Here is a 27,747-nt window from a genome sequence, read left to right as displayed (position 1 = left end):
TTGCTTTACCAGAGGCCAACATCTTGCACCACCATGTTTCTACAGCAAATGGACAAACCAGCCAGATTCATTTTGCCATTTGAAACAAAGGCTTGCTACACAAACTACAAACTCACCCTCGATGCATACATTTAATTAAGAAGAATCTGTTAAATTTACAGAGATTTGTGCACGGGACTTCGCAAAACATACCAGACCCTGTCCTGTGACGGACTGGTGCAAGAGCTGCTCAACGTCCTCCATTATGAGGAACTGAACGCACCTGATCACGCTCTGGCTGCAGTGAGGTATTCAAGGACATGCAAACGGCCCAAGGACCAACACAGTAATCCTGACACAGATGGGAACGTGACCTTCACATACTTTTGTCACCGAATCTTTCTTGAGGCAGTTATTCAGAGGGCAAGACGACGCGCCAGCATTTTTTTTTTGGTGCGTTCATGTTTGCACTACACCACAAACGTGGGCACATGGGTACATGATTACCACATCGACTTATGCAGATACGTCGGTTATGTCTGGAGTCTGAAATGTCAGACAGAACATAAGCTTTATACGTAGAGCTGAAACAATTAATCGGTAATTGATCGATGACTAACTGAATCGTCAACTATTTTGATAATCGATGAATCGGTTTGAAGCTTTTTTTCATGATTAAATCAAGATTTTTGATTGTTTTAGCTTCTTAAATGTGAATATTTTCTTTGTTTCTTTGCTCCACATAACAAAGAAATCGTTAAGAACTGAATCATCAGACATTCGAGAACATCCTCATTTCCAGGTTTGACAAACACTGATCAATGTTTTTTAACATTTTCCGACATTTTATGGACGAAACGATTCATCGAGAAAATAATTGACAGATTAATCGATTATGAAAATAATCATTAGTTGCAGCTCTACTTATACGTTGTGCCTAAAAACAGTAATATCTACACCAATTCATTCACATTTTATTTGATGTGCATGGACTTGGAAAACTGTGGCACTGGCATCATAATCAGGGAAACTAGACTGCAGTCTGTGACATACGTACCTGTTGTATTTGACATTGGATAAATAAAAAGGTCAGTTCCCACGTGTTGAGACAGTTTCTGTGTATTTCTTAATTCACAAATAACAGTTTGTAAATTGCCCTGCAAGTACAACAAAGTGTAGATGAAACAGACCAATATACATTCTTGCATGATCACATTTTAGCTTTATGTCAAATCAAGAGACAGAGATGATTAAATTGTCTAACTAATATTTTTGACTTTACAAAACAGGACTGACCACACATTATGTGCTTATGTGTACATATGCCATTATTGGCCTGTTCTGGGCAAAGGCCCAAGCCAAAAGTCTTAACCTTGGCCTTGTGTCTTAGCAAAGGTGCTGGAAACCCACAGACCCTCTTTTTCTCAGGCTTAGTGATTTGTTTTAGGTCACCGCTCACAGAAACTACACCGACACCTATGACGCATTCCCACTTTAATGGAATGCAGAGATGCACACAGAATTGGACCCAGTATCCCCTCACTTTAAATTAAGATAATTGAGGAACGCCCTGGGTATCGCTGGAGTGCACTATATTCAGAAAACATCAACTTTAAGTGAGATCAGGCTGCTGCTGGTGATCATCTTGGATTAGACACATCCCAGAGGCAGCCGGTGGATTACTGAGCAGAATTTAGTTGACAGCACTACATTCTGTCCTGTGAGTGCAAATGTACTGTGCAACCATGTACCAGTGCTACAAAGCCCAGACATTAGTGTCACGAAAAAAAGCAAGAGGAAATTACATAAGTAGATGACATGTAGCAACAGCAAGGATCAGTTGAAGAGGTTTCTTCATAATTCGACATCAGCTCAGTTCAACATCACAGTCAGAAAAGTTAGGCAACTTTTTTTTTTCTCGTTGTGTAATTCTTCATGGTCCCTTCAGTCATGATGGAGTTTGTGAGAGGAATAAATGTAGGTCTTATCCCACAGCCTTTTGAATGTCCTTTACGTAAAGTCAGTGCCTTTCTGATTAGAGCCTCTTTTTGATCAGTTTCTCTAGTTTACGGATACGGGACGACTCCTGCTCAGGGGTCGGGGCGCTGAAGGACAGAGACGGGCCCCCGTCGGCCCCTGAAGGTGGAGTGGGCAGCCTCTGCCTGAAGAGCTCCAGCATGCTGCTCTGTTCACTGCGCTTCAGACCCTACACACCCAGGTACACACAAACGGGGGGGGGGGGGGATATCACAGCATTAGAAATATCTCTCTCGGCATACAAAATGAAGGCAGTGCAAAAATAATTGGGTGTTCTGCTTCATAATAACATTGTAGACACAATATATAAAAACCGTCCAAGTGGCATTTTGTAAAATATGCTCATTTGTTTCCTTGCCGTTAGTCACATGAAAATATCCATCCATAACTGTAGAATCAGTATGAATTTTGAGTCAGCAGCTTGTTAATCCAAACTTGACAAAATCTACATAGTAGCTTTAAAGCTCACTAAAACATATATATGATAATTTTCCATATAACATATACAGACATATCACCAGCTACTTAATTAGGTACAGTACATATAATATAATATATTATATGTATTGTACCTAATTAACTATATATACATATATATATATACATACATATATATATACATACATATACATATACATATACATATATACATACATATAAATTCATACATACATACATACATACAGTACATCTCTTTAACTTCTCATTAACACAAATATCTAATTGGCCAGACATGACATCACATGACAGCAGCAAAACTCATTCAGACATGTCGGCGCGGTCAAGATGATCTGCTGAGGTTCTAATCTGAGCATCAGAGTGAGGAAGAAAGGTGACATGGCACGATCGTTGGTGCCAGACGGGCTGGTATTTCAGAAACTGCTGATCTGGGATTTCCAAGCGCAACCATTTCTAAGGTTTATAGATAATTGGTCAGAAAAAGAGAAAATATCCAGCGAGCAGCAGTTCTCAGGGCAAGAAATGCCATGTCGGTGTCAGAGGTCAGTGAAGAACGGCTAGACTTGTTTGAAATTATAGAAAAGCAAGTCACAACGGCAACTCGAATAACCGCTAGTTACAGCGTTAGGTTTGCAGAAGAACATATCTGAATTCACAACACATCAAACTTTGAACCAAATGAGTCACAGCAGGAGAAGATCACACTGGTTGTGCATCCTGTCACTTTGACTAATGAAATTCTGAATCTTTAAAATATGGGTCCTAACAACTGACCTTCATGTCCAAAATCTTCTGGAAGGTCTCAGGATTGCCATCAGCCAGGAGCTTGATGTAGTTATCCACGAACACCACTGGCGGTTCATGTGGGGCCATCACCACCTGCGTGAAAAGAATAGTGTTTAATGTTGCTCGCACCCCCATTCCTGTGCTGTGCACCATCCTGGGATGACCAAGAGATCTTTAAATGATTCCACATGAGGCAGCTATGTGCCAGAATGAGTAGAGAGGGGGTTGGCTACATATGACTACAAATAAAGAAAAGGATTATGGTTCTATATTTAGTTTACTACTTATTGTTTCTTTATTTTATGAATAAAATTACTCCACATATGAGTTAGCAAGAATTAGCTTTTGTTTTGGGGGCTATAATGATCTCAAAAATCTGCATCAGTCAAATGCAGACAGAAAGTTTAATGGGGCACAAGTCTTTTTGGTTTGGAGTCTCGTGGTTGTGTTTTTTTCCCCGACAATAGCAAATGGGTGGAAAACGCGGATCGGATAACATTTCTTAAAGCCACTACAAAGCAGGCAGACCAACACATGGCTGACAGACCCCCACCTCCTATCTCAAGCATTTTGCATGCACAAAGGGACCATCTCGCAAACTGTCGACTATCTTTCACTTCAAAAAAGTCCACACTCTCTTTTCAAGCTTTGCTACTCGCTTCTTACTTCAAATAAAGTACACGATAGGTGAGCAGCACAGGGGGAAGGAAAAGAGAGGCAGAAGCAAAAAGTGAGGGAAGTGCAAAACATTAAAGACTCCAGATTGTGTGGAATTCTTTGCTTTCCTTCTAGCCCTGCTGACTGAGTGATTTACTTAGCAACTGTCTTGGAGCCAGGCCAAGGGAAAGGCCTGTAGCGACCTTGTAAAAAAAAAAAGGACGGGGGAGAGGGAGTTTAAGAATGAAATCTGGCATTAAAAGAGAGGGAGAAACACAGAGAGAGGTGGGGGAGAAAGGCTAAACAAGGGTGGGGATGGGGGGTGGGTGGGTTGCCATTTAAAATACTCCCCAGAAGAGCACTTCAAAGGTGGGGAAGGAAGAGCTGGAGCTGTGTGGTAGGCTGGGATGAAGAGCGTGGAAAACAGCCACGCCTCACAGGCATCGCATCAGCCAGGAGAAGCTGAGACAGGCACACACAGACTCTTATGTGCTTTGAATATAAGTGAACACTGTCTAACATAACAGGCAAATGCATTATTTTTAACAGTAGCTAGTTCGACATCTCCATTATCTTTTAAAGGATCTTATAGAGCTGCGCGGAAGTTTCAGTGAACGGAATATTGCATCAGTATAAAGCCGCACTGATCAATATCGTTATTGTTTTATCGACAGCAAACCAAAAGAACGTGAATTTGCTCATTCAGAACGACACACTCAATTACTGAAGAGAGTTATAACCCGACTTCCTTTTCCATCACATTGTTACCGGACCAACGTGAGCTCGGATAAACCCATCGTTTACTACCTGCTCAGCACTGAAGAGCAGAGACGCCACAAGCAACAAGCTGGTGGTGACCACTGTGGAGCATCTGGCAGCCAAAGAGCCAGATGTTTCACTCACAATTCAACAAGACAAAGTCTAAATAATCAATCAGTGCACATCAACTACATGTAGAAATAGCTAACAGTTCCTAAAACATTAAATTAAAATCAACTCTAAAACCATAAAAAAAAACGATAAAACATCCAGTCTTTTATATGTGTGTGTCTGTCAGTCGTGACTATTATTACAACTTCTCCGGGGCTCGAATCCAAACTTGCAAAAACAATACTGTTCCACTTCATAAAACATAGTTATTTAAAGGGCACAAGTGGGCTATATACTACATTCTCAAAGGTGAGCTTTGAAACTCTGAAGTGTTCCTTCATTTGTCCCAAGCAACTGGGGTTTCTTGGCAGGGTTAGGCTAGATTTAACTTTAAGTCACAGCATCACAGAGGGTAATTTAAAACTATTGTCGAGTGTTGGCAGAGGAATTTTTGTATTGACCTTATATTTGTTGGGTTCATCTTTCAGAAGCATCTGTCTTAGCCCAAGGTGGAAGCAATTACCTGCAAGTAACCTTGATGTTAGAAAAAGCCTCCTTCTTCTTGCGTAGGCAACGGATGTAGTCCACGAAAACAGCTGTGGCTTTTTGCTACTTTTAAATTTAGACTATATCATCCATCTTATACTGAGCCAGTATAATGGAGAATTTCGTTCTATGTTAGAAGCATTTTTGATCAAGATATTTGTTCTAGTATAAGGTTTCCTCTCTCCACAATGATTGTTTTGTCCTCTGCTGTTTTAATGTTGCACATGAATCATACAAAAGGCCTTCATGCAGCATCAGCTCCGTCTCTGAGAAACCATATAGATCACATTGCAACTCAAGAGAGGCCCGCTGGCAGACGGATTCAGAAAGAAAGCAGACAGTAGCGAACTGATGTGAAAGCATTCTATAATTCTATAACGTGGAATGCCCTATACCGTTTGGCAGTTGAGTGGAAATTTATGTACATCCATTCAGGGCATTTTCCCATGGAACAAAGACACTCTTTTCACACAGTTAGTGTGTAAGAGACAGCATACCAGCCTCAAGCAGAAACAAGAAATGGTGAAAGCCAATTGGTGTCTTAGCTTCAAAAACAAAGTCTATCCAATGGACCCAGAACTAAGGCAGCGTACAAGAGTGGTTGTATACAGGAATTTTGCCATAAGTCAAATGCCATTGACGCAGGTCACACTGCCTGCTTTTAACAAAGATAACTTCAGGAAAGGGAAAAAAAAGGCCTCCCAGGAGTCTAAAGGAAATCAAGGGACCATCAGGCGTGGAGACTCTGCATGTGTATGTGTGTGTGTGTGCATTTCTCTTCACTCCAGGGACAGTTAATTAGGGAGGGGTTAATCTATGGCAACTACATACCAGTGTCCTCTCGGGTCTCAGGAAACAATTGGGAGGCAAGTCAAACTGTCTGTGGACTGGAAACAAGCAATACACAACACATTTGTGGTGCATGGGTTTTCATGAGTAGACACATAGTTGTATGTGTTTATTTACTCGCTCATTCATAACTTTTCCTACGGCTCCAGCGTCAGCCACATACTGTGTTAAAGGATATGCGTGTTTTCTTTGCGTTTCGCCCCGTCGCTCACTCATTAAAACCGGTAGTGCGCGAGCTCCTGTTCTGTTCCCTTTCTAACTCGCACGAGGCGAGTTATTTGTTTTATGGAAACATGCTCATAAAGTGCTATTTTGAATGAGGTTAATGATACATTTAAAGGTTTATTCTAACCCACAAATAAAATCCAGGTGGATAATATGGTTTTGTGACTCAAGATTTCTATGCTGGGTCCCCAGTCAAACCACAGACACTTAAGAGAAGTATTTGTTTGGTCTATTGCTGCCTCTTACGATGGAACCTCAATTAGTGGAAAAAGCAGTTAGCTTCACTGTGGGCAGGGCAATTCTTTGTAAAGCGTTAGCATCAACGCCAAAAGGCTGTGTTTAAGTGGATATGTAAGAGGCTCCGCGTTACGTTCATAAACAGGAGAGAAAAAGATAAAGAAACCTCGCTCACACAAAAAGGGTGATTGAAAGTTCCAATCCTTTAAAGGTCAGAAACTGCAGCTGCGGTTGTAAAAATGGACAATGTGAATTTAGCCACCCAAGTTAAGTGTCATAAAATCTGAAGTGTCCCATAAAGTCGGAGTGATTCTGATCGTGTGTTTGAGTTGAGCTATTGTGTATTTAGAGCTCGAACTTAGAATCTCATTAAAACCCATCAGTAAAGGATTCAAGTTCATTCTATGTTTATACTGCTGATGGTAAACTGGAATAGTTAACGAATGGAACAAGAGTGAGTGTGTCCTCCCCCCATCCATCCATCACCTTAAGTATCATCTCTGCTCGGGTCATGCCTTTTACAACTATCTTGGTGTAGCTGGCAGGGGCCTTGCGGAGCACTTGGGAGCCTATGGACGGCAGATCCAGCAAGACCGTCTTCAGGGAGTGGGTGTCGAGGAGGAGCTGGTGGTGTAGGAAACACGAGACATTTAGTATTATTCAAGATTAAATAAAATGAATGCAGTCCATGGATTTTCTGATGTAATGCTCTGATACCATGTGCACCATTTCAGACAGAGAAATCGTTATTTAAACTTACTTGTTCAGCTCCCACCATGCTGATAGGCTTGCATCTGAACAGGTGGTTGATGAATTTTGGAATGAAAGAACTAAATAGAAACACAATGACATCAAATCATTAAATCCTGCATTCGTTACTTGTAGTTCACAGAGCATGCTGGCATAACTGTGTGTGAATATGTGCTTTACTTTGTGAACTTGATGCAGAACTGTGTGAAGTATTTCCGTGTGGAGGCCAGATTGTCTCTGATGATTGGCACATTTTGTTTAATGTGCATGATAATTGAGGTCACATAAGGACTCTGGTCACCTACATGCTCCACACTCTGCCACGGCATCTGCATGATGTGAAGGACAGAGAAGATGTAGTGTTAGAGATGACACAGGAAAAGTATAAGTCATGTTTTTAACGTGGAAACCTCTTAAAGTATCATTCGCTGCGATATTATACGAATGTGTGAGTGTGTCCAACCTTGCTCATTGCAGTAAGAGCAGGGTCACAGGCAGCGTCGAGATCTTGAACGAGTAGCTGAATACTGTTTGAGATCACGCTGAAAAAACATGTGAAACAATTAAATCTGAGTCAACACATTATAGGAAGATACAGGGCTGTTTTCATAAGGGTGTAAATTGTCACCTACGTGCTAAATGTATCCATCTCCCCAGTCAAGTTAATTCTCTCCATCAGGACTTTATCAACTTTCTCCTTTAGCTTCTCTTCCAGCTGGAACAAATACAAAAAATATTTTTAAAACTCATAAATACACTACAAACTATTATTGAAAGTGTATTCTTTTAAATGTTCTTTTAAATGTTCTTTTAAACATCAACTGGAAATGGTGATTGATTGTTGCCAAAACAGCATGAATGTGACTCACATTCCCTCACGAGCAATGTCATGACAGTTCTATCGATTAAAGGCACAATAAGTGCTATGTGACTGTGTGTGCATGTGCGGATGAACATGCCTGTTGTGTGGTCGCCAAACAGTACTCAGCAGTGCTTAGGATGCTACAGATAAGACAGAGTTCATCTACGGTGAACTTTGCAGCCTCTGAGCCCTCTTTCTCCTTCAGTAGACTGCTGATGGTAAGACCCCCACTGTTACTGCTGGACCTGTTTAGAAAGAGAGAAATAAGAGAGGGGAAAAAAGTTGTGAAAAAAACAAGGGAAAAAAATGAAGACTGGGAGGAGACAGACAAATAAATACTTATGTACCACATACTGCATACTGACATGTACAATAGAGACTTTGATTGCTGGAAAGAAAATCTGCAATTTGCTTTTCTCAACTGATCCGGAAATGCTGCGAGTTATTGTGGTTATTTGTAAGACTAACCACAATATTAAAGGAGTCATATTAAACCCTATTTCTCAAAGTGAACCTAGTTCCCTGGTGTCCTAATGAACATGTCTGTGACATTCTTTGGTCAAAATACCATAAGGATGAAGCACCACAGCAGTTCAATCACCCTGCCAAAACAGCCCTGTTCAGAACGCTCTGTTTAGCAGTATATCTTTATATTAAAAAAAAGGAAAACGAAACTTAAAGAACAGGAAATGACATCAGCCGCTATTGGGAGCTAATAGCAGTTAGCATTTGGAAAAGTGATCATTTGCAGGCTCTAGCAGGCACATTTCTGTCATATATAACATGTATCCACTGGATAGATAAATCCTCTGAGGCTGGAAGTTTGTGTAGGACTCTGTGCTGCACTGTGGAGCCAAGGATAGAACTTTTTCGCAGACTTCCGGTTTTCAGATACCGTTGCCCTCGCCAGCACTCTCGCGTGTTTTAGGGACAAAGCGGAGATCCGCGAGACAACAATTCCAGGAATTTAGCACATTGTGACGTCCCAATGGGCGCGGAAGTCACCGTCGCGCGTTTTATCTCCTGTACTTAGACTGAGGAGGACCACAAAAGCATGAGTCACCTTTTTCCAAACTTTGTCGACTGATAGGGCCTCCAGAGTCCCAAATATAAAGATTTAAATGATTAAAAAGTTGATTTTGCATAATATGGGACCTCTATGACTCATTATGCTGAAAACTTGAGACACAAATAGCAGGTGTCAGGACACTGGACCAAATAGGCTTCAACAACAACCCAGTCATTATTAAATGTTCGACACAGAAACATGTGGGTAAAATCACAGCATAATACAAGCTACTTTCAGGGGTCCCTTTCAGAAATATGTGAGTGCATCTTTGACTGAGTGTCTCTTTGCAGCTCAATATGGAATATATTAATCAGTTAACGCAAGTGTATCATTAGCATGCACGTATATCTGACAAAGAAAAAGAGCGTGTCTGTATGAGTGTGTGAATATACACACCACAGCCAGCGATGAGTTCTAATGAGGCCAATGAGCTAGAGATGTTTTTAATGTTAGCTTATTAAGCTTCGCCACATCGTAACCAAATCCAGATCACTCATACATGCCATCGAAATCCATCAAAGGCAGCAAAGGTCTAAAAACTCTAAAGTTTCATACTAAACTCCGAGACGACACCATTTCCAGAGGAAAAGGAGGAAGAAATATGTGTGAGTGACATGCCACTTGGGAAAAGTTAATCCTACATAAATCTGTGTGGGGTAAGTAAATATTCTATGGAAATGATCAAAACACAAAAGTGATCATTTTACACAGCAAAACAGTGTTTGTGACCTTTTATTTCTCCAGTGTCTGTTTTATGTTAGGAAAAAATGTTCCTCGAGAAAACCATGGTTATTTCTAGTTCCTTGTGAGAACGTAAAAATTCTGAAAGATTAGATTTTGTTTTAAGAACTAAACTTGAACTGCTCTTACTTAGGCAGATTCCCAGAGAGTATCTTCCAAGCATACTCCCTCAGGAATTTCTGGAAGATAGTTGTGAGGGCAATCATTGGTTCTCCGGTGCTTAGCTGTGAGCACTGCACCATGCACTTCTTGTAATAGACAAAGAGGTCAGCACAGCTGGGCAAGACCGCTCCGCCCTCCTCCGTGCCTGCCTTGGGTGGACCTTGTGCTCGGAAGTCAGCCACAAAGCGGTCGATAAGTTCACCCAGGTTCCTGCAGATGTCCAAAATATACTGTAAATCATTCACGTACACATGGGTGGTGAGATTAGCGGCACATGAAAGGAATTTAATTGATACATTCAAACATTAAAAGCACATTGTCAGGCTCTAATCCAATATGTAAATGAAAGGATCAAACCAGATGGACAAACAAAAGAAAATATCCTCGGTGCTCCATTCAACAAGTCCACAGTTTGTTGGTGTGGCCCAAAGCTACTCAATTTTGGAACTTAAGCCAAAGGCAAAACAAGCAAGCCACTGTTCTCTCCTGCTATGTCCCACTAGGGACAGACTGATCTGGCTGTTGCCTGTTTAATGCCTTTGGACAGAAATGAAATGAGGTAGTAGCTGCAGAATAGGTCAATTCTTTTTCCCTTTGACAGACAAATACAACGCTAAATGCACCGGTGAGCCCAGAGCTGGGGGCTGCAAGCAAACCAGGACTGTGCTCAGTTTCAAGAGCTATCACCATGAACGGGGACAGGGAGGGGATGGGAGAGACCGATGATGATGGCAATGAGCATGTGAAGGAGGAAGGAGAAGTGAAAAATTAAGTAAGAGGAAAAAGGGTGAGATTTAAGAATGAAAAGAGGAAATAAAGACGATTTGCACTCAAGGAAAGGGACAGAAAATGTCTACCAAAAAGAGGAAAAGTAAAGAGTTGGAAATAAAAATAGGCAGATCTTCCTCTCTCTCTTTTACTGTCTGTGATTGTGCAGCTAATGGGAAACATTTCTACCACAGTGGAGACGGAGGCATGTACAAGAACAAGAGCTGGAAAGACAGAGGAGGTAATGGAGTAGAATGGTAGGAGAAGGATCTGATTGATGAGCAGGAAATGGAAAAATAATGTATGTGCCAGCTTTAGGCACAACCTGCTCCTCTTTTGGGGTCTGTGTACCACAACACCATTTAGACTTGTATATTTCAGTGTGTGTGTGTGTGTGTGTGTGTGTGTGTGTGTGGCTTACTTGTCTTGGGATTCTATGTAGACGTATAGATGAGGTTCAAAACACTTGGACACAATGCCATGGAAAGGGTTGTCCGGAGCTTTGGGCTTCCTGGGCTGAAACATTGGAGGAAAATGATGTATTAGTGAAATAACAGGCCTTTGTATCTTAAATAGAATAAACTACCTCAAATATGCAAAAACTCCATATAAGGAGTTTGGCAAACACTGCTTAAGGTTATCACGTAGTCAAGCCAGATCAACTTACCTTGGCCAGATCCTCATCCTTTTCAGCACTCACTTCCTCACCCTGCTCATCCTCCAAGAAAGGGTTAGTTGGTTCTAAAGGGCTCTCTGGTCTCTTTTGCTGTTAAATTTTTTTTTTAACACAGAATGTTAATTTTCTACTCAATAAGATGCATCTTCATGGGTAAGACAGCCACCTACACCTACACTCTGGAATAACAATGTTTCTGAGTGCAAGTAATTCGTTTCGTAACACATTATCAGTTAAACACAGCCTGGGTTTGATTGCTGTCTTTTAATGTCTTAAACCATTTCATAGGGCAACTTTGATTTGCCTATATGTGTTCCAACAAAGATAATCATGCCCTTTACAATGTGTCCATCCTGTGTGTATCACTTTCAACTACACATGCCAACATGAATGGGATTAAAAGGTTTTCTCCAGGCAGTGACACCAGAGTATTTACTGTGTCACTTGTGGGTGTTTTTTGTTGGTGCATGTACATTTTATTTATAGAAGACTGAAGTAAGCTGCAACTTATTGTGTGACTGTGTGCTTTTCTCACTCCAGGTACATCGGTGAGGGTGCATCCTGTGAAGCGTTTGGCCAGTAGACCCTCAAAGTTTGTGGTCCTCTGGATGGCGAACAGGAGCAGTTTCACCTCGATCTCCTTAGCCCGTGTTCGCATCACTTTGGCAAGCTCCACCCTTAGGAACACACAAACACACAAACTTTAGACTATATGTCCATAGCTTAAACATCCCAACGTCCAGTACTGGTTGCGGATACGGAGGATTTAAGTTTCAGACGTGCGCCCAGTGCGCTCAACATAACGGAGGAGAAAGTTCAGTTATGTTTACAATTATAACGCAGGTTTATTTTCCTTCATATACCATTCAGTGGCAAAAACGTTAACTTGTAACACATGTAACCAAAATAACAAACCAAATATCACACCAAGCATTAAAAAGCATAACTGGGCTGCCCCGACGTCAATTGAGCCACACAGCATACATCCCCCTACTGGCATGTAGTAGAATTACATAAAATAATACACAATGAATATGGCTCACACAAACAATATTCATTAAACAAATTATAGAAACTAGCATTCATTACCTGGTGATGTGGCAGAATTCCACAGCAATGCGCTCTGTCATGCACCATTCCTCAGGAAACATGCGTCCATATTTCTCCTCATAGTCCACCAGCTGCCGTTTGATCCAGGCATAACGGCGATCGATCTTGTCCAGCCATGCAACCTGAGCCATACATATATATCTAAGGTCATTTACAGCCACGAGATAAGTTCTGCAGGCTCTCTAAATCCTCTAAATCGTTTGAGTGACAATTTTACTCACATCTTGGTTTTCCTGGAAGAGCACTAGATACTCGGAGAGATGCTGCCTAATGAACTTTTTAATAATCTCCTGTTTAATGCGTGGGTCCAGCACATTCGCCACCAGACAGGCGTCTCTCAGCACATTACTAGGACCACCTGGTCTCTGGATGGATGACAAAACAGAGGTGGAAACCTTTGAAACACAGGTGGAAACTGAAGAAAAAAATGTCTAAAGAGAGGGCAAAAAACACAAAACGTATTCTTCTTATTTAATATTTTTTACCTTAGTGCCCTGAGAGGGGAAGGCTTCTTCAAAATCTGCCAGTATCTGAGTACCCAACTCACTCTGTGCTGCTTTCACTCTAAAAAGGACAAAAAAACATTGTTTGTTGTTCACAAAACTCCCATGTCGACACCTCAAATATGTACTAGGCTTCACATTTTCAGTGTTTTAGCTCACTGGTTATTGTGGTTTTGTAACTATCTACAAAATAATGTGCATCTTTTTTAAATTAATAATCCACATCTCAAACTACCTGCTGTTGTTACATGTAGTTATTTGCTTTTACACTCCCTGGTATAAATGCTTGTGTTTTCCACAAACACTAACTGTCTTTTTACCATTACCTGTCACAACCAATTATTCCTGACATTTAGTAACTGTTTTTCATTCCTAGCAGCAATGCACACATTTGCAGGTGTATTTTTGGGTCTGCATCTATTTCTATAAAAGGCGAATACACTGTATTCTGTGCAAAAAGCAACCACAAAGGCACACTTTTATACTCACAATTGCAATGTTGAGTGCATTCATTCAAGTAAGAATGGCAACATATTATATTTCTAGTACACTATGGTCTATGCACTCTTGAGTCCAAGCTGTCAAAAAGTGGAGTTATTGTTGCAATTATTTTTGTCAGCAGACAGTGTGCAGTTTGGGACAACTGAGTGTCAGCGTTCACACACTAAATCCACACATGAGAGTGTTGACTGAGACCCGACGAGAGAAATCCTAACACAATGGGATTTACTAGCTAAGAGGGTCAAATCTTAACATAGTCTTGTTACATTCTAAAGCATGCAGGCCAGGTTAACCAAAAGTCCTGACAACTGTCAAGAATACTGGAGGGAAAAAAAAGAGTGGAGAGAGAATATTGCTGTTGGCTGTCTCCTAAAATTATAGCCTTTATTTCAAGCACTCTGTTGAACAAATATCTACTTCTCTCTGGGAACTATTGGGTCTCTGGTCAGAGACACATTGCCCTGCAACTCCTGACATCACAACGTTTAATTTATAAAACTAATGTGTACAGCCAAGTTATCTGTCAACATCTGTATGTGACTGTACTCAGTGTGCAGCTGCACTTTGTCCATTCATGTTCACATACAGAGCAAAAGGTACAGCCATACAATGACAGTAACTACATCAGCTGATTATTCTTATGATCGTGAGAAAAGCATTATGCAGTGAGAAGAAAAAAATTGACAGCTTTCCTGAATCAAAGTATTTATTTATTTGCCGACTAATGCAATATATGTAATGTGGTGTAGAGCATCTCTTCTGTTTTTGTTAAATTTCCTGCTGCTTTTAACAAAAACTGCCTGACTGTATAGGTCACATTGACAATTAATCTGTTGCTTTTCAGCTTCCAACATTGCTGGCCCTTTTGTAAACTCCCCACATTATCCTCCCCTTTATAGTATCGCTACATCAACTGTTGCTGGTTTGTCTGATCCGTCTACTTGTCTGTGCATCTTTATCTTGTCTGATCTGGCTTCTGTAGCACTGTGGCGGCTGATGACTCAAGTCTGCCCAGGTCTCTCACAGAGCACAGCAGTGCATTTTTCTCTGTTAACCGTTTTGTGTCCAGCTGTCTGCCCTGCCCTTACATCTTTCCCTTCCCTGTGTCTCTCCTATCATTTGTTTCTCCAGCAGAGTCACTTCTTCCGTGCAGCTGTTATTTGGTATGAACACTCTCTGCCCCACCTAAGTCACAATAGAAAAGAAGGCTATCCTTTCTGGGTTTTCAGGCATCAACACGACATTGAACCTGAACATTGACATGTCCTAAACTAATTATGTGTGTGATTAGACAGCTTTATACACTAATAAAGCTGTTAAATATAACAAGCCAGAGATACTGGAAACAACAGCATAACAATGCACTTTGTTCTCAGTCTCTATAAACTATATTGTTAATTAAAACGCTCCATTTCACATGCACAACAATCTCAATCAGAAGCACATAGTGTGGTGAATGCATCATCATGCTCCAGCAAAAGTACCAACATGCAGATACAAACACACCCTCACAAAAGAATGCATTTAATCTCCGAGTATTGGAGAATTACTGGCATAACAGAACCCTATTCAGTGCGTTTCCTTCCTGTGTGTTCCTGTATGTGTGCGACTGTTTGTGTATGTGTGTGAATATCTGCATAAACAGGATGGAATACGCACAATACCTCCAGCTAAACACTGTAACCACTTTCCAGCACACAGGCTGTGGAATATTTCAGCTGTACAGAGATAGAGAGAGAGAATGTGCGCAAGTAAAAGTGTGTGGGGGTTTTATTGTGTGCATATTAGTTACCTCTCAGAAAGCTGTCTGATCTGGGGAATGCCCATGTACTTGTGGAAATGTTCAAGCACATTGACCACTCCCTGCAGCAAGTTGGCCACCTCGCCGTACTGCCTCTTCCTGGTCATGGCTCTGTAACACAACACATATTTGAATCTTATCCATTTCAAATGCATCTTAATATTCTCTTTTGCACATAAACAAACTTCTGTTAGAAACAATCCATTGCCAAACGGATACACACACTGCTAATCAGAATCTCTGAGTAGAAAGTTGTTTGGATCTCGTTTTTGCCCGGTGACATTAACCTGCTGTGTGCAGGAAGTAATTTGTTTTATGTCAAGACATATGGAGGCAATACTGCCCTTGTAAAGCGAGACATCTGTAAGCAGGTTGGAGTATGAATGAAAAAGCCCAAAACACACCCACAAAAAGTTTCTGAAGTGAATTCTACTGCTCAAAAAAACCTGGTTGTTTAGCAGTTTGACGGGATAAATACGTCTTGTCCCAGTCTGCCAATGTCAAATAGTATTGTTTGACAGATGAAGGACATAGCATGCAAATAATATTGCATTGTTTCTGTTCACAAGGACCTAACATGGGCAGAATAATAACAAAATTCATCATTAGAAGTTACACACTGCAGTTTTAACCATCCTTGTAAACATCCAAATTAGTCCAGCTTCAATCAAAGTGAATCTTAGATTACAAGGTTTTTCCCATTGTTCAGCAGTGCAGTAAACAGCAGCAGCTTTTATCCCAAGGCCATGGATTTTCCAACATGACTAAAACACAGCAGACAAATATGATATGAATTCAGTTGCTGATCTGGAGTTCATTTCAGGTTGGATATCAAATCTTGTCTTGTACTGAAAACAGCTTATGCTTTATCCTACATTTGTGGCAGCATCTCCTCCACACAATACAACACTAATTCAGATTTAGCAATAGGGTTTTTGGGGTAAACTGAGTCCTCCAGAGATGTGAAATGTGATACCCACTCTAAAGAGTCCACACCACCTGCCAACATGTGCAGGTGGTTGAGGGTGGTGATGGATGTAGTAAGGTGGCGCTTGGCATGATCCAACTGCTTAATGTCCCTTGTAATCTCCTTAACCTGTGCAGGAAGAGAAACGAATCAGATAAGCTAGTGCACAGAGAAAGACACAGAATGGGAAAATAGCATGGTAGGAAGGAAGGAAGGAAGGAGTAAAAGTAAAGAAAAAAACTAAAGAACAAAAACAGGTGAATGAAAGGTAAGGAAGTTCTTCAGCGAATGGACCCAAGTCATGTAGGATAATAGTGCACACCTGCACCTGCTGGTTTGAGAAATTATCTTTGTTTTCTCTTTATTCACTCATCCTGCTGGCCTTCCTCATTCTTACTGACACACAAACACATTCACACAGCCCCCCTGTGACAGAGACACATGGAAGACACATTACCCTGACTTTAAATAACTCGCCCCACTCTCCTTCATTGTATCACAGAGAGGATACAAGTTGTATCTCCCCGGTGCTAGGGTCGTGTCCCTGATAAGGCGTGTGTTTGTGCATGTGTGTGTGTGGCCATGTGCACATACCATTTGTTCAGACTTTTCTGCTTTGTCCTTGATGTCCTTGATTTTGCCAAAGAGTTGCTGGATGGCTATCTGGGCCTCTTCCAGGGCCTGCACAAAAACAGAGCAATAAAATTCAACAAGCAAAACATACGAAGAAGAAGAAGCCACATTTTAACTACCATGTACCCACCAAGAATGTGTGTGAGTGTTGATGTGTTTATTCTAAGATTGGGCAACACTATAAATCTGGCTTGAAAATGTTGGGGTCTTTAAGGCCAAAGACCAGCTCAGCACATCCATAATAAAGCCAGAATAACAGTCAAAAGCTGCTTCAACAGCAGGAAGTGGATGGAAAATGGAAAACCAAACACAGACATTTTGCCAAAACCTTGAGGGGGAACATTGACATGAAATCTTTCTTCCTCACTTTACTCAGACAAAATGATACTCGTAGAAGGTGGTTATCAAGCCACAGCTCCATCGAGTGGACATCTATGTACTTGTTTGCTGATGAGTCAATACAACATGTGATGTGTCCAACTTTACAGCCATTAAATAAGATACATGGTCATCTGCGGTGAGTGTTTCCACAGGAGGCACACAAATCATTCTTCCATCTTCATCCCTAACAAATGAATATTCAAAATGTACTTTCTGGTGTCTCTGTGAGAAACTACATACAAAATGACATGTAAATTACATGCAAAGGACAAAAGTCTGGACATTCCTGCACACACAAAATTTCCAGCTGATGGTAAAATAGATTTATTCCACCTTAAATGAAAATGCATTGCATATTATTCGTAAAAACTAATATTAATAAAGGTAGTTTTGAATAATTATTGTTGTAAGGAGCAGGATGGAGGAAATATCAGTCACTGTGGTGTGCCCGTCTGGCTCAAATTTCCAATTATTTATATATTTTGAATCCAAGCTCACCACTGGCTTTGGCATGATGTGTGAACATGTATCCTGCTAATGTCAAACAGACTATTGGACTTCTAATTGATAAGCTATACAGATCTGATACTGAAACATTTTAAAATCAACATTCTGGCCAGATGACACTTTAAAAGCTGAATGCATCATTAGTAATGTTAACAGTAGTTTTAACAGTCTATAAAGCCAGACTGAATTAGACGACATTAGACAAACACAATTGGAAGATAGCTGAAGTGCTTTTGTGAAAATTTGCCCTGATGGGACAGCTGTTCTTTGATGCTCCTAAACTTAAATTCAGCTCTGACATCTGATGCCAGGGTAATTGGCTTCACTAGGCCCAGTGCTGCGGCGGCGCTGCAGTCACAACTTTGACTTTCTCTCTCTCTCCCCCCCACCCCACCCCACCACACACACACACAGGGAATGCTAACAGCCGGCACCAGCTGTGCAAGGAATTTACTACTTTTACAAGTACCTCTCAGACACAAGTGAACAGTGAGTATGCAAACTGAGAACCTGAAGACTTGCATATTACACACGAAAACATAAATACAGCTTGCAGTGACAAGAGTGGATTAATTTACCCTCCAGGGTGGAATCATAGCACACCGCCTTTCGCAACAGTGTGGTGGAAACGTCAAAGCCAGAGCGGCTTTACATGACCAGGTCAAAAAGTCACAAAACCAATTTACCATTTACCCCTCATGGGAGAGTTCTCCTGAATGTTCTGAAATGAAATTAAGACTTCATCTAGTCTGGGTGTAATGTGATTTTCTGTGAGCATTGTCTGCTGTGGAGGTCAGGCAGAGAGGAACATTTAATGTGAATTATGCCACTCTTCAATCAAGTTGAGCACGCCTCAACTCCCGTTTTGCATAATTGTTTCTTTTTCGGCCTCATAAAAGCCTTTAGTTGAAAGTTTGGTTAGGTTGTTAGGGGAATTAAAAAAATGAAATAGGAAAATTAAGGCAGGTTATGTGATTATTCTTTGATCTGAGAGCGAGAAGAGAGTGCCACTGAATCTTTCAAGAGCTTCCCTCGAGGACAACTCAAGCCAGCAAAGTGCATGCAGAGGAGAGGAGACGAAAATCCTCCAGGGCTGCAATTGTCGCTCATGAACACTCAGCTTCGTCTATCTGGCACACTTCCTAGCACTCATTTCCTGCATTAAGCCTTGAGGAAAGCAGAGAGGGACCACTGCCCAGCAGGCACCACCATGCCCAAGATATTATCTGCTTTTCCCACTTGCACAAATGTGTGCACATGCACACCATTGTATCCCCAACATGCAATAAGGAGATCATGTTCCTTGGCACACATATATCACAGTCTGAAAAACGAGTGGAGAGCTTCTTTCCAAAAACTTGGATAGGAGTAAACACACTTTACTCATCGTCTGACAAACTGTATTTTAAATGGTTCATACCAGTTAAGTGCCACTGACGATACATTTAACACACATAGCATTTCATGTAAACATTTTAGGAAGACAATTAAGACAGATGAGTATTTCAGTGCGGTGAAGGAAAAAAATAACTCGGGAAATGTGCTGTTAACGAGTTAAGATATTTAAAATATAAGACACTACCACCAAATGGAACCTTAATTGTTTAATTCAGTTTCATATTCAGTCCTGAAAAATGTATAAACTTCTGATAAAGTTGGTGTTTACAGACAATACTCTGACACGTGACCCAGATTTGTATAACTAAATCGAAAAGACGTAAATGCTCTTGCAAATGTAAATTAGGAAAGTCAGCATAGTATGATGAAGTAGTGTAGGATTACAGCTCTGAGAAGTTGAAGGCATGGAAACTTAAAGGAACTGTGAACACCCTTTTTGAGTCAACATTAAACATTTACGTTTAAGTTGTCTTCATAGTACAATGGACATAAAGCGTCTGTTTCCAAAAAGTTCATAGACGAAAATGTCAGGCCATACCTTCTTAATACAGTGTGATTCTGTAAATATGTTTAAATGAAATGTAAACAGATTAATTCTAGTGAAAAACCTTAACTGGTGCTTAACTTTGGAGGATGCAAAAGAAAGTATTAAATATACAAAATTTTTTGACCCTGCGAGACAGTCAGGGTTGCAGTGAACATCAACATGGATGGTAATATGTCTCTGTAAGCTGGCCCAGGGAGCTTCCAGCTCACAACCCAAGGGTGAGAAGTATAACTAATGAATAAATGAATGAATGAAAAATGTAAAAGTACAACACATTTGTAGTATCCACTATTGAAGCACTATCCGAGAGTGTTGGGGGCGAAATGCAGTCATATTTGACTTCTATTGCAGAAGAAATGCTGTGAGCGTGCACAGGTGCTGAATGTTTCCATGATGCCACTTAATGTGAATGACAGACAGCAACGGATAAACATTTGGTTTTGTGAATGAGCTCGTCAGTCCCAGACCTCCACTCGTGGATTCCGGCCAAAACGCTTCCAATTGTCATCCCAGGAAAATTAATAAATAAAACACAACCTCTTCATTAGCAATATGGTACAGTTCATGCTGATGGTGAAGCAGGATCTCATGTGGTATCCACATTGCCATGACAACAGGCAGATGAGAACATTGAACAATGGCAGCTGTGTGATAGCAAACTCTCAGTTGGCAGACTAGAGTCAGATATAGCTCTTTATACAGGTTGGACAATTCAGCCGTCATAATATCTGTTAAATGACAGAGTTCATGTCATTATGACTGAGTCTGTCTCTATCTGCCACTAGATGCCATTTATAAAAGTCAATCGTAGCGTCTGCAGTTAATGTTATGCAACAGCCAACTGAGCATTTCTTGGTAATTAATTGCAAAACTGTGTCGACTTGCAAATTATGGTAATCCAATGTCATTCGATTATGAATATCAACCAAATACTGATGCTGAGTATTTGGCTAATCATCATGAAAGTGTCCATTGCCATTTTTTAACAGGTAATAAAACTGTGGTTGTTCTATCCTTCAACAGAGCGTTAATCACATCATCAGCTGCTACAATAAATCGTAGTGTTTCATGTGCAATCATTTCAATATAATGCAGAAAGAACAATGGCATGTTCACAGTAACACAATCATCCAACAGCTCCATTAGCTGCAAGGCTCTAACCACACAATCAAATTTCCACAGTCCCAGACCTGCAGCATATTACCCACTGTCTACATACAGAAAATGTGAGAAAGCCATTCTCCAGGTCTCCTCCTCTTCGTTCTCACTCTTCCTATCTAGCTCTCTATGTCCTCCTTCCCAACTTGGATTTCAACAGCATTGCATTCAGCTCAGTGAATTAGTCCAGTCAACATAGAAATGTCAAAACCACTGATCCTGTTGGTTTTATTCTGTTGCTGTCTTTATGTTTCAATCACATCTTGAAATGAACACCTCTCCATCTTTCCATCTGCAGAAAGGATTTTCCCCCCTGGAAATGTTGGAATGGCTCTTTGGGGCTGGAAAAATAAACTACAATTACTGTGTGCGACTGTATAATGTTATTGGTCTGGATAGGATTTAGAACATTTCTGCTACCAAACGGTAGCTAACTGGTTAAGACAGGGCCACAGGGCCAGACACCCTGACGACAGCACACACCTATCATGTCAGCTGCTCAGAGCATACATGGCTCACCCATCAGGTGTCACGTTCCTTCTAAACCACAACGTCTTGACAGAGCTAGGATAGTTAAAATCCCTGGTTAAAATCAGCAGGGGCTGTTCTTTTCCGTCTTGCTCCCGCAAGAAAAGGCAGAGACTCAAAACGACTGGGTTTTAAAGAAATCCAAGTATTTACATATGGGAATCTATTTCCCAGATATGTTTTCCATGAAGAGGTGCAGTTTAAGCAGCGGGAATGGATCTGAGTCATCTTGTCCTTTTCCATGGAAGCAATGTGAAGAAGGAAAAGCACAGAAGAAGAAGGGGGGGACATGTTGTCTGGGTCGAGAGCAACAAATGGCACCATTCTTACTTCAGGAGAAATATGCTGTTTTGAAAAATCACTCATGACTAATAGGCATGGCGATGAGCACGCTCAATATGCGAAAGCAGTTGTCCGTCTCCCCATGAGGGCATACACATTCCACATGCTGCATTTTTACAGTGAAAAGGTCAACTGAGTGGGCAAATTTGCTTGAGTTTGTTCCTTCAAGACTTTTAGCTCAACTCACCTGTCTGCCATCCTGACCTACATTGGTCTGGCCTCTCACCACCATCCTGATATTGTCATCCAGACGCCTGTGAAATGTGACACAAAATGGCAATACAAAAAGTTGAAAAAAGAAATATAACAATATACAAGCACAAACAAAACATGTCTAATTATTTGTATTCGCTCACCGAATCTTCAGACGAATCTTGTTCACCACATCATCAATATTAGCCAGGGACTGAGGGGAAATAAACAAAGACAACAAGTGAGAAAAACACTTCAAAATCACATTTTACTTTACATTTAAACCTCTCTCTCTTTCACATAAGTAGCACACTTTGGTGTCTATCCTACCATTTGTGTACACACAATAAAACAACTCTATACATAAATACAGACATCCTATTCCATGCATTTGTAGTTGGAGAATAAATCTGCTCAATGTTATCCACTGTTGGTATGAAGTAAATTCACCTGCTGGATAATCACACACAAAACCTAGTAGGTGAATAAGTGCACTAGTCTAGTACAATTATATAAGCACAAACTATAGGATTACAGTGACCCCTTATGGAGATGGTGCATACATGCATGCGTGCTGTATACCCATGTATGGATAGTTTAATTAAAATAAAGCGCAACACCCATTCAGAAGTCAACACACATTCAGCAAACAAGGAAATAATGAAACAGAAAAATGTTCTATGCAGCTAGTACTTCTAATCTATTCCTTGTCAGTCATATATAATGTAATGCATGTTGTATTGTTGCTTTGTAAGACATATAAAATAAATTCACCCATATTGGCATCCTATTTGTGTAGGTGTTCAATAATAGTTCGGGATTGCAGCTTTCAGCTAAAGGTCCTACATAATGTATATCAATCCATTCAATGTATTACTTCAGGATTATAATTGTTACTAGTATTTCATTATTCTACAGTGACATTATTGACATTATTCTACAGTATTCTGAATCATAACAGCAACATATATCCCAAAAATGAAAATTCTCCACAGTGAACTTATTGTGAGTGGTTTTTATTATGATGCACAATAGTGGATCGTCCCATCCTTATTTTCAACTGAGCAAACCATGTCATGAGAGCTTATCACACTAAAATAGCCAAAACAACATGAGGATGCTGCGGATGTTTCACCTGCTCGGTGGGGAACAGTGTGTTGATGTACTCCACAGCATTGAAATCTGCTCTGTCAAGTGGGTCTTGGCTGGGGAAAACCTTGTAAACAACAGACAAAACATGTTTATTAGAAAGTCATTACTGTCTGGTTATCTGACAACGCTATAAGATTACTTCGCTGTGCATTAGCCATGATAATTTCACAACATTATTCACCAGTGTCATGCAAGAGCTACAGCTAATCATTGTTGACACATAATGATGTGACATTAGAGGAGCTAGGCGAGATAGCTTCGTACACGTGATACCGCAGTTAAGGTAAATCCCGTTAATAATAAAACTATCTCACAGACTTTATTAACATAGTTATAACATCGTTCTTTAAGTCGAGGAAGCGAATGTCGTAGTAAAACAGCAATGTCACGTCCAGGGAGCCTGCAGGACATGTTAGCCCATGCTAACAGCTGGCTGTGTGTTATGAAAACCAACAGCAACGTTCAAATGACATACAACAGCAACGAGTTCAAGCAGCTACCTGTTCGATGGCTAACTGCACCTCTGGGGTTAGGTGCAAAATACCCTCCAAATCCTCAGCAAATTCAAATTCTTCCTCCTCCATCATTGTCAAAACAAAACCGGAGACGTCTCCGGCATTTCACTTCCTGGTAAGAAAAAAAAATAAAAGGGGAGAACTCTTCTTCTATTTTATTTTATCGCCGTTGGTAAGCAACGACTTGGCGCAATACTGCCCCCAACTGGTACACATAAAAAAAATAATAAAAATAAAATAAAATAAAATAAAATAAAATAAAATAAAATAAAATAAAATAAAATAAAATAAAATAAAATAAAATAAAATAAAATAAAATAAAATAAAATAAAATAAATAAAATAAAATAAAATAAAATAAAATAAAATAAAATAAAATAAAATAAAATAAAATAAAATAAAATAAAAGAAAAGAAAACAAAACAGAAAAATAATAAAACAGAAATAAATAAATATAATAAAATAAAATAAAATAAAACAAAACACAATTCATTGACCCGATTAGGTGAATTGGTCACTCTAAATTGACCGTAGGTGTGAGAGTGTGAGTGAATGGTTGTTTGTCTCTGTATGTGACCCTGCGATGGAACTGTCCAGGGTGTACCCCGCCTATTGCCCAATGTCAGCTGAGATAGGCACAGCACCCCCCGCGACCCTCTGGTGGAGGATAAAGCGGTAGATAATGGATGGATGGATGGAATTCAGTGATCAGAGAATTCATCCTCTTTTCTCAGTCCACCACCTACAAAACACTATACTTCCATAGCTTCTAGAATTAAATGTTTTAAAAACACTTTGTCCAAACCAATTAGAAACATTAACACAACATAATTATGGAAGAAAGTGTGCATGCATGATGCAGCCACACTGAAATGTATACTCCATACACAGTTTGTGTGCAGAGTGCAGTTTGCAGCGGAAACGCTGTCCAGGTTACCTGTTTTTGGTCAGAAGAGAAGGAGTGAATATGATATACATATATTTTGAGCCTTCTTTAAAATTTTACCCCTAGAATTTAACTGTAAATCACTATAAAAAGATATAGAATGAAATTGCTCTATTACCGAGTCATTCTTGTTATGCTATACGATGTAATGCGCAATCATTTAGTGTAAATGTCTTATCCTGTAATAAAATACTGATTTAATGGGAAACATAATCAAACTTTAAAGATAAAATGTATTTAATGTGCTCCTCTCTGTTGTTGAAATGGTTGTGCATCTTTAAATACATCCTCATAAACTGCAATCAAATACATGATGTATATACCAGATATCTGAAGGTAAAGTTCTCTAAGATATTATTGTTTTCATTTTCTATTCCACCTCCATCCCTTAAAGCCCCGTGTGAACTGAGGTGATGAAAATCCCCATTTTATCCTTATTTTAATTAAATGTTTCACAGCCTTACATCTGCTCCCCGTATCGTTTGCCTGGATCTCTCCACTGCTGCCGCTCTGATTTTAGCATATCATGGTCTTTACTGACCTGTAACGTGATTCCTCCCTTGACAATGTGTCTGCTCCCATGTGCAGTGACCGATTTACCTAAAATTTCCACCACCACATGGACTACATTAAGAATGTATAATCTCCTATACGATGGTAATTTATTACAGCAGTGCCCCCTGCTGTCATCAAACCAAAAAAACACACATATACTCCTACAAATCCCACCTTAGTCCAAGTGCACATAACCGAGCATAATATTATAGACTATTGAAAGAGCGTCCGTACAACTGATTATTGTAGAGGACATGGAAAGCAGAAGAAAAGCGATGGAGGTAGTGAGGAAACTATCAAAACACAGGGAGGTGGGGAGCCTGTTACGTGAAATCAGAAGACAGAAAAGAAAGGAGAAGACAGAAATGGCAGTATCAGGTTGAAGTGGATATGATTGGACGAAAATCAATAGAGGGAGGAGAAAAAAAAGGAAAGACATGAAGAGATCAGGTGAAACACAAGTCCTCAGATTCCCTCTAGGATTTATGTTTGTGAAATTGAAAGAAAAGACAGGATATATGGAATTTATAGTTCACAGAACAACACTGTAACAGCTACTGATAAAACTGTTGAAATGCATCAGCCAAAAGGTGTGTTGTTGTTGTCTGATATTTTGGACAGATGTGCTGAAATGGAAGAGAACGATAGCAGCGGAAGAAGATGGCTATATTGTATTTTGTGTGCACGGGTGGCAGAGACAGCAGATATAAAGCAGTGGGTTATAGCGCACTTGCCTTTGCAGTAAGAATACCTGGGTTCACGACCCAGTCAGAACAAGGGCCTTTCTACATGGCGTTTGCATGTTCTCCCTGTGTGTGCTCGTGGGTTTTCCGGGATTCCTCCCACAGTACAAAAACATGCAGATTAGGCAAATTGGACACTCTAAATTGACTGTAAGTGTGAGAGTGCGAGTGGTGTGGAGGGTTAAAGCAACAGAAGAATAGTGAGTGACGGTTAAATCTGTTGAGCTCCGTCGAAAGCCTTTTAAATTAGCCATTATAATTCTACACCTGCGTAATGCGTTATCCAACTGCATAACCACGGAGACCCCTCGAGCCCTCATAGTTGTCCGTCGTGGTGCCGGATACGCACTGCAATTTCCCGCCCCCCGATCAGTAGGGGTCGCTACGCAAGGTTGTTGTGCTTCTGGCTACAGTGAGCAACGGCGTCTGAGAGAGAAAGACTGTTGTAGTTGTTGTTGTTGTTGTTGTTGTTGTTGCAGCTGAATAACATTGAAACACAGTTACTTTTGATACAAAAATGGAGACGCGTCCGGAGGTGGTATGTACGTCCACTAAATGTACCGAGACTGAGGGCAGGCAAATTTAATAGTCTTATTGGACCGATGAGGGACATGGATGAAGAAACCCACTTCAGGTACTTACGAATGTCAGCTGGCAAATGTGATGAACTTCTATGCATAATGTAATATGCATACATAATGGTTACCCTCAAAGGGCCAGATAACTGTCATACAGAATAAATGTAACCAAATATAATGTAAAGGTAACTACTCCGTAATATATAGCTAAATAACTTTCTGAATGTATTACTTATTCAAGTTACAAATATGATGCGTTATAGATGTAACCTGGTCCACGATGGTGTTTCTTGACAAACAGATTCTTTAGAAAAATTAATCACCCGCGGGCCACATAAAATGACATGGCGCGCCACATCTGGTCCCCGGGCCTTGAGTTTGACACATGTGCACTAGATTGTATTCTTTACATGTCTACTAAAATGTGTACCACTGCTGGCATAATTGAAGTAGACAACAGAGGAGCTTTTATCACTGTGTTTAGTTTAAATAACTTGTACTTTTTAATGCCACGACATTCTCTATGCCCTTACTCTTGCTACTGCTGCCTCATTATGACAGTGAACAAACGAGGATACAAAAGTTGCCCCTTTAAGTATGAGACTAAAGGTTGGTGTAAACACAATCTGAGCCAAATTGGGGGGAAAAGATAATCATAGCCATGATAACACTTCATTTGCAGAAAGGTTATTCGTAGAAATCCATTTACTGCTATGCACGAGGAGACTGTGCTCAGCTATTGTCACCGACAACTCTTTTTGTTCTCCAGTTGTTGGTCAACATCAAGATGCTCATGTCATTTTATTAAATCTAAAATTTGAGCTGCATCTTCACTGAAGAACAGCTCCTAAGATTTAGTCACGATTTAGTAGACAATAGAACTGGAGTTGTTTTTTTTATGTTCATTTTATTATGTCACCCAGTCTCGTGAAACTCCGATTCTTTCTGTTTTTGTGCTCCTTCAAACACTTACCACACCTCTGTGATATTGCCACTGGTTTTGATCCCACAATATCTA

At 40.3% G+C, this 27,747-nt stretch overlaps 1 protein-coding gene across 2 annotated transcripts; it reads right to left on the bottom strand.

Annotated features, from left to right (window-relative positions):
* Positions 1-1,051: 1,051 nt before the first annotated feature.
* vps53 (VPS53 subunit of GARP complex) lies at positions 1,052-24,023 on the bottom strand. 2 transcript variants are annotated; one of them, XM_083887173.1, is made up of 22 exons: positions 23,894-24,023; positions 23,377-23,457; positions 22,406-22,455; positions 22,237-22,303; positions 17,150-17,236; positions 16,569-16,684; positions 15,580-15,699; positions 13,269-13,347; positions 13,005-13,148; positions 12,763-12,905; positions 12,209-12,350; positions 11,665-11,763; positions 11,419-11,513; positions 10,197-10,439; positions 8,355-8,502; positions 8,028-8,110; positions 7,859-7,937; positions 7,576-7,724; positions 7,406-7,475; positions 7,132-7,269; positions 3,250-3,354; positions 1,052-2,185 (listed from the first exon to the last, which is right to left on the bottom strand). In XM_083887173.1, exons 1-22 carry the CDS (start codon positions 23,978-23,980, stop codon positions 2,015-2,017), a joined length of 2,496 nt encoding a protein of 831 aa, XP_083743299.1. In that variant the 5' UTR covers positions 23,981-24,023; the 3' UTR covers positions 1,052-2,014. The 2 variants fall into 2 exon arrangements, with proteins under 2 accessions (XP_083743299.1, XP_083743300.1); XM_083887174.1 differs by lacking the exon at positions 10,197-10,439.
* Between the last annotated feature and the right edge of the window lie 3,724 nt (positions 24,024-27,747).

This window comes from Microchirus variegatus (genome assembly GCF_963457635.1).
Source record: "Microchirus variegatus genome assembly, chromosome: 3".
In the NCBI taxonomy this organism is placed as follows: domain Eukaryota; kingdom Metazoa; phylum Chordata; class Actinopteri; order Pleuronectiformes; family Soleidae; genus Microchirus; species Microchirus variegatus.
Note: the sequence above shows the minus strand (reverse complement) of the source record. Positions and strands in the feature narration are given on the sequence as shown.

Bases quoted from the DNA above. Each gene is read 5' to 3' on its own strand.
- vps53 (XM_083887173.1), bottom strand. From the start codon at position 23,980: ATGATGGAGGAGGAAGAATTTGAATTTGCTGAGGATTTGGAGGGTATT. The intron at 8,111-8,354 runs GCATGTTCATCC...TATTTGTTCCAG, and splicing joins GTTTGGCGACCACACAACAG to CTGGAAGAGAAGCTAAAGGA. The intron at 7,938-8,027 runs GTAGGTGACAAT...ATGTTTTTTCAG, and splicing joins GAGATGGATACATTTAGCAC to CGTGATCTCAAACAGTATTC.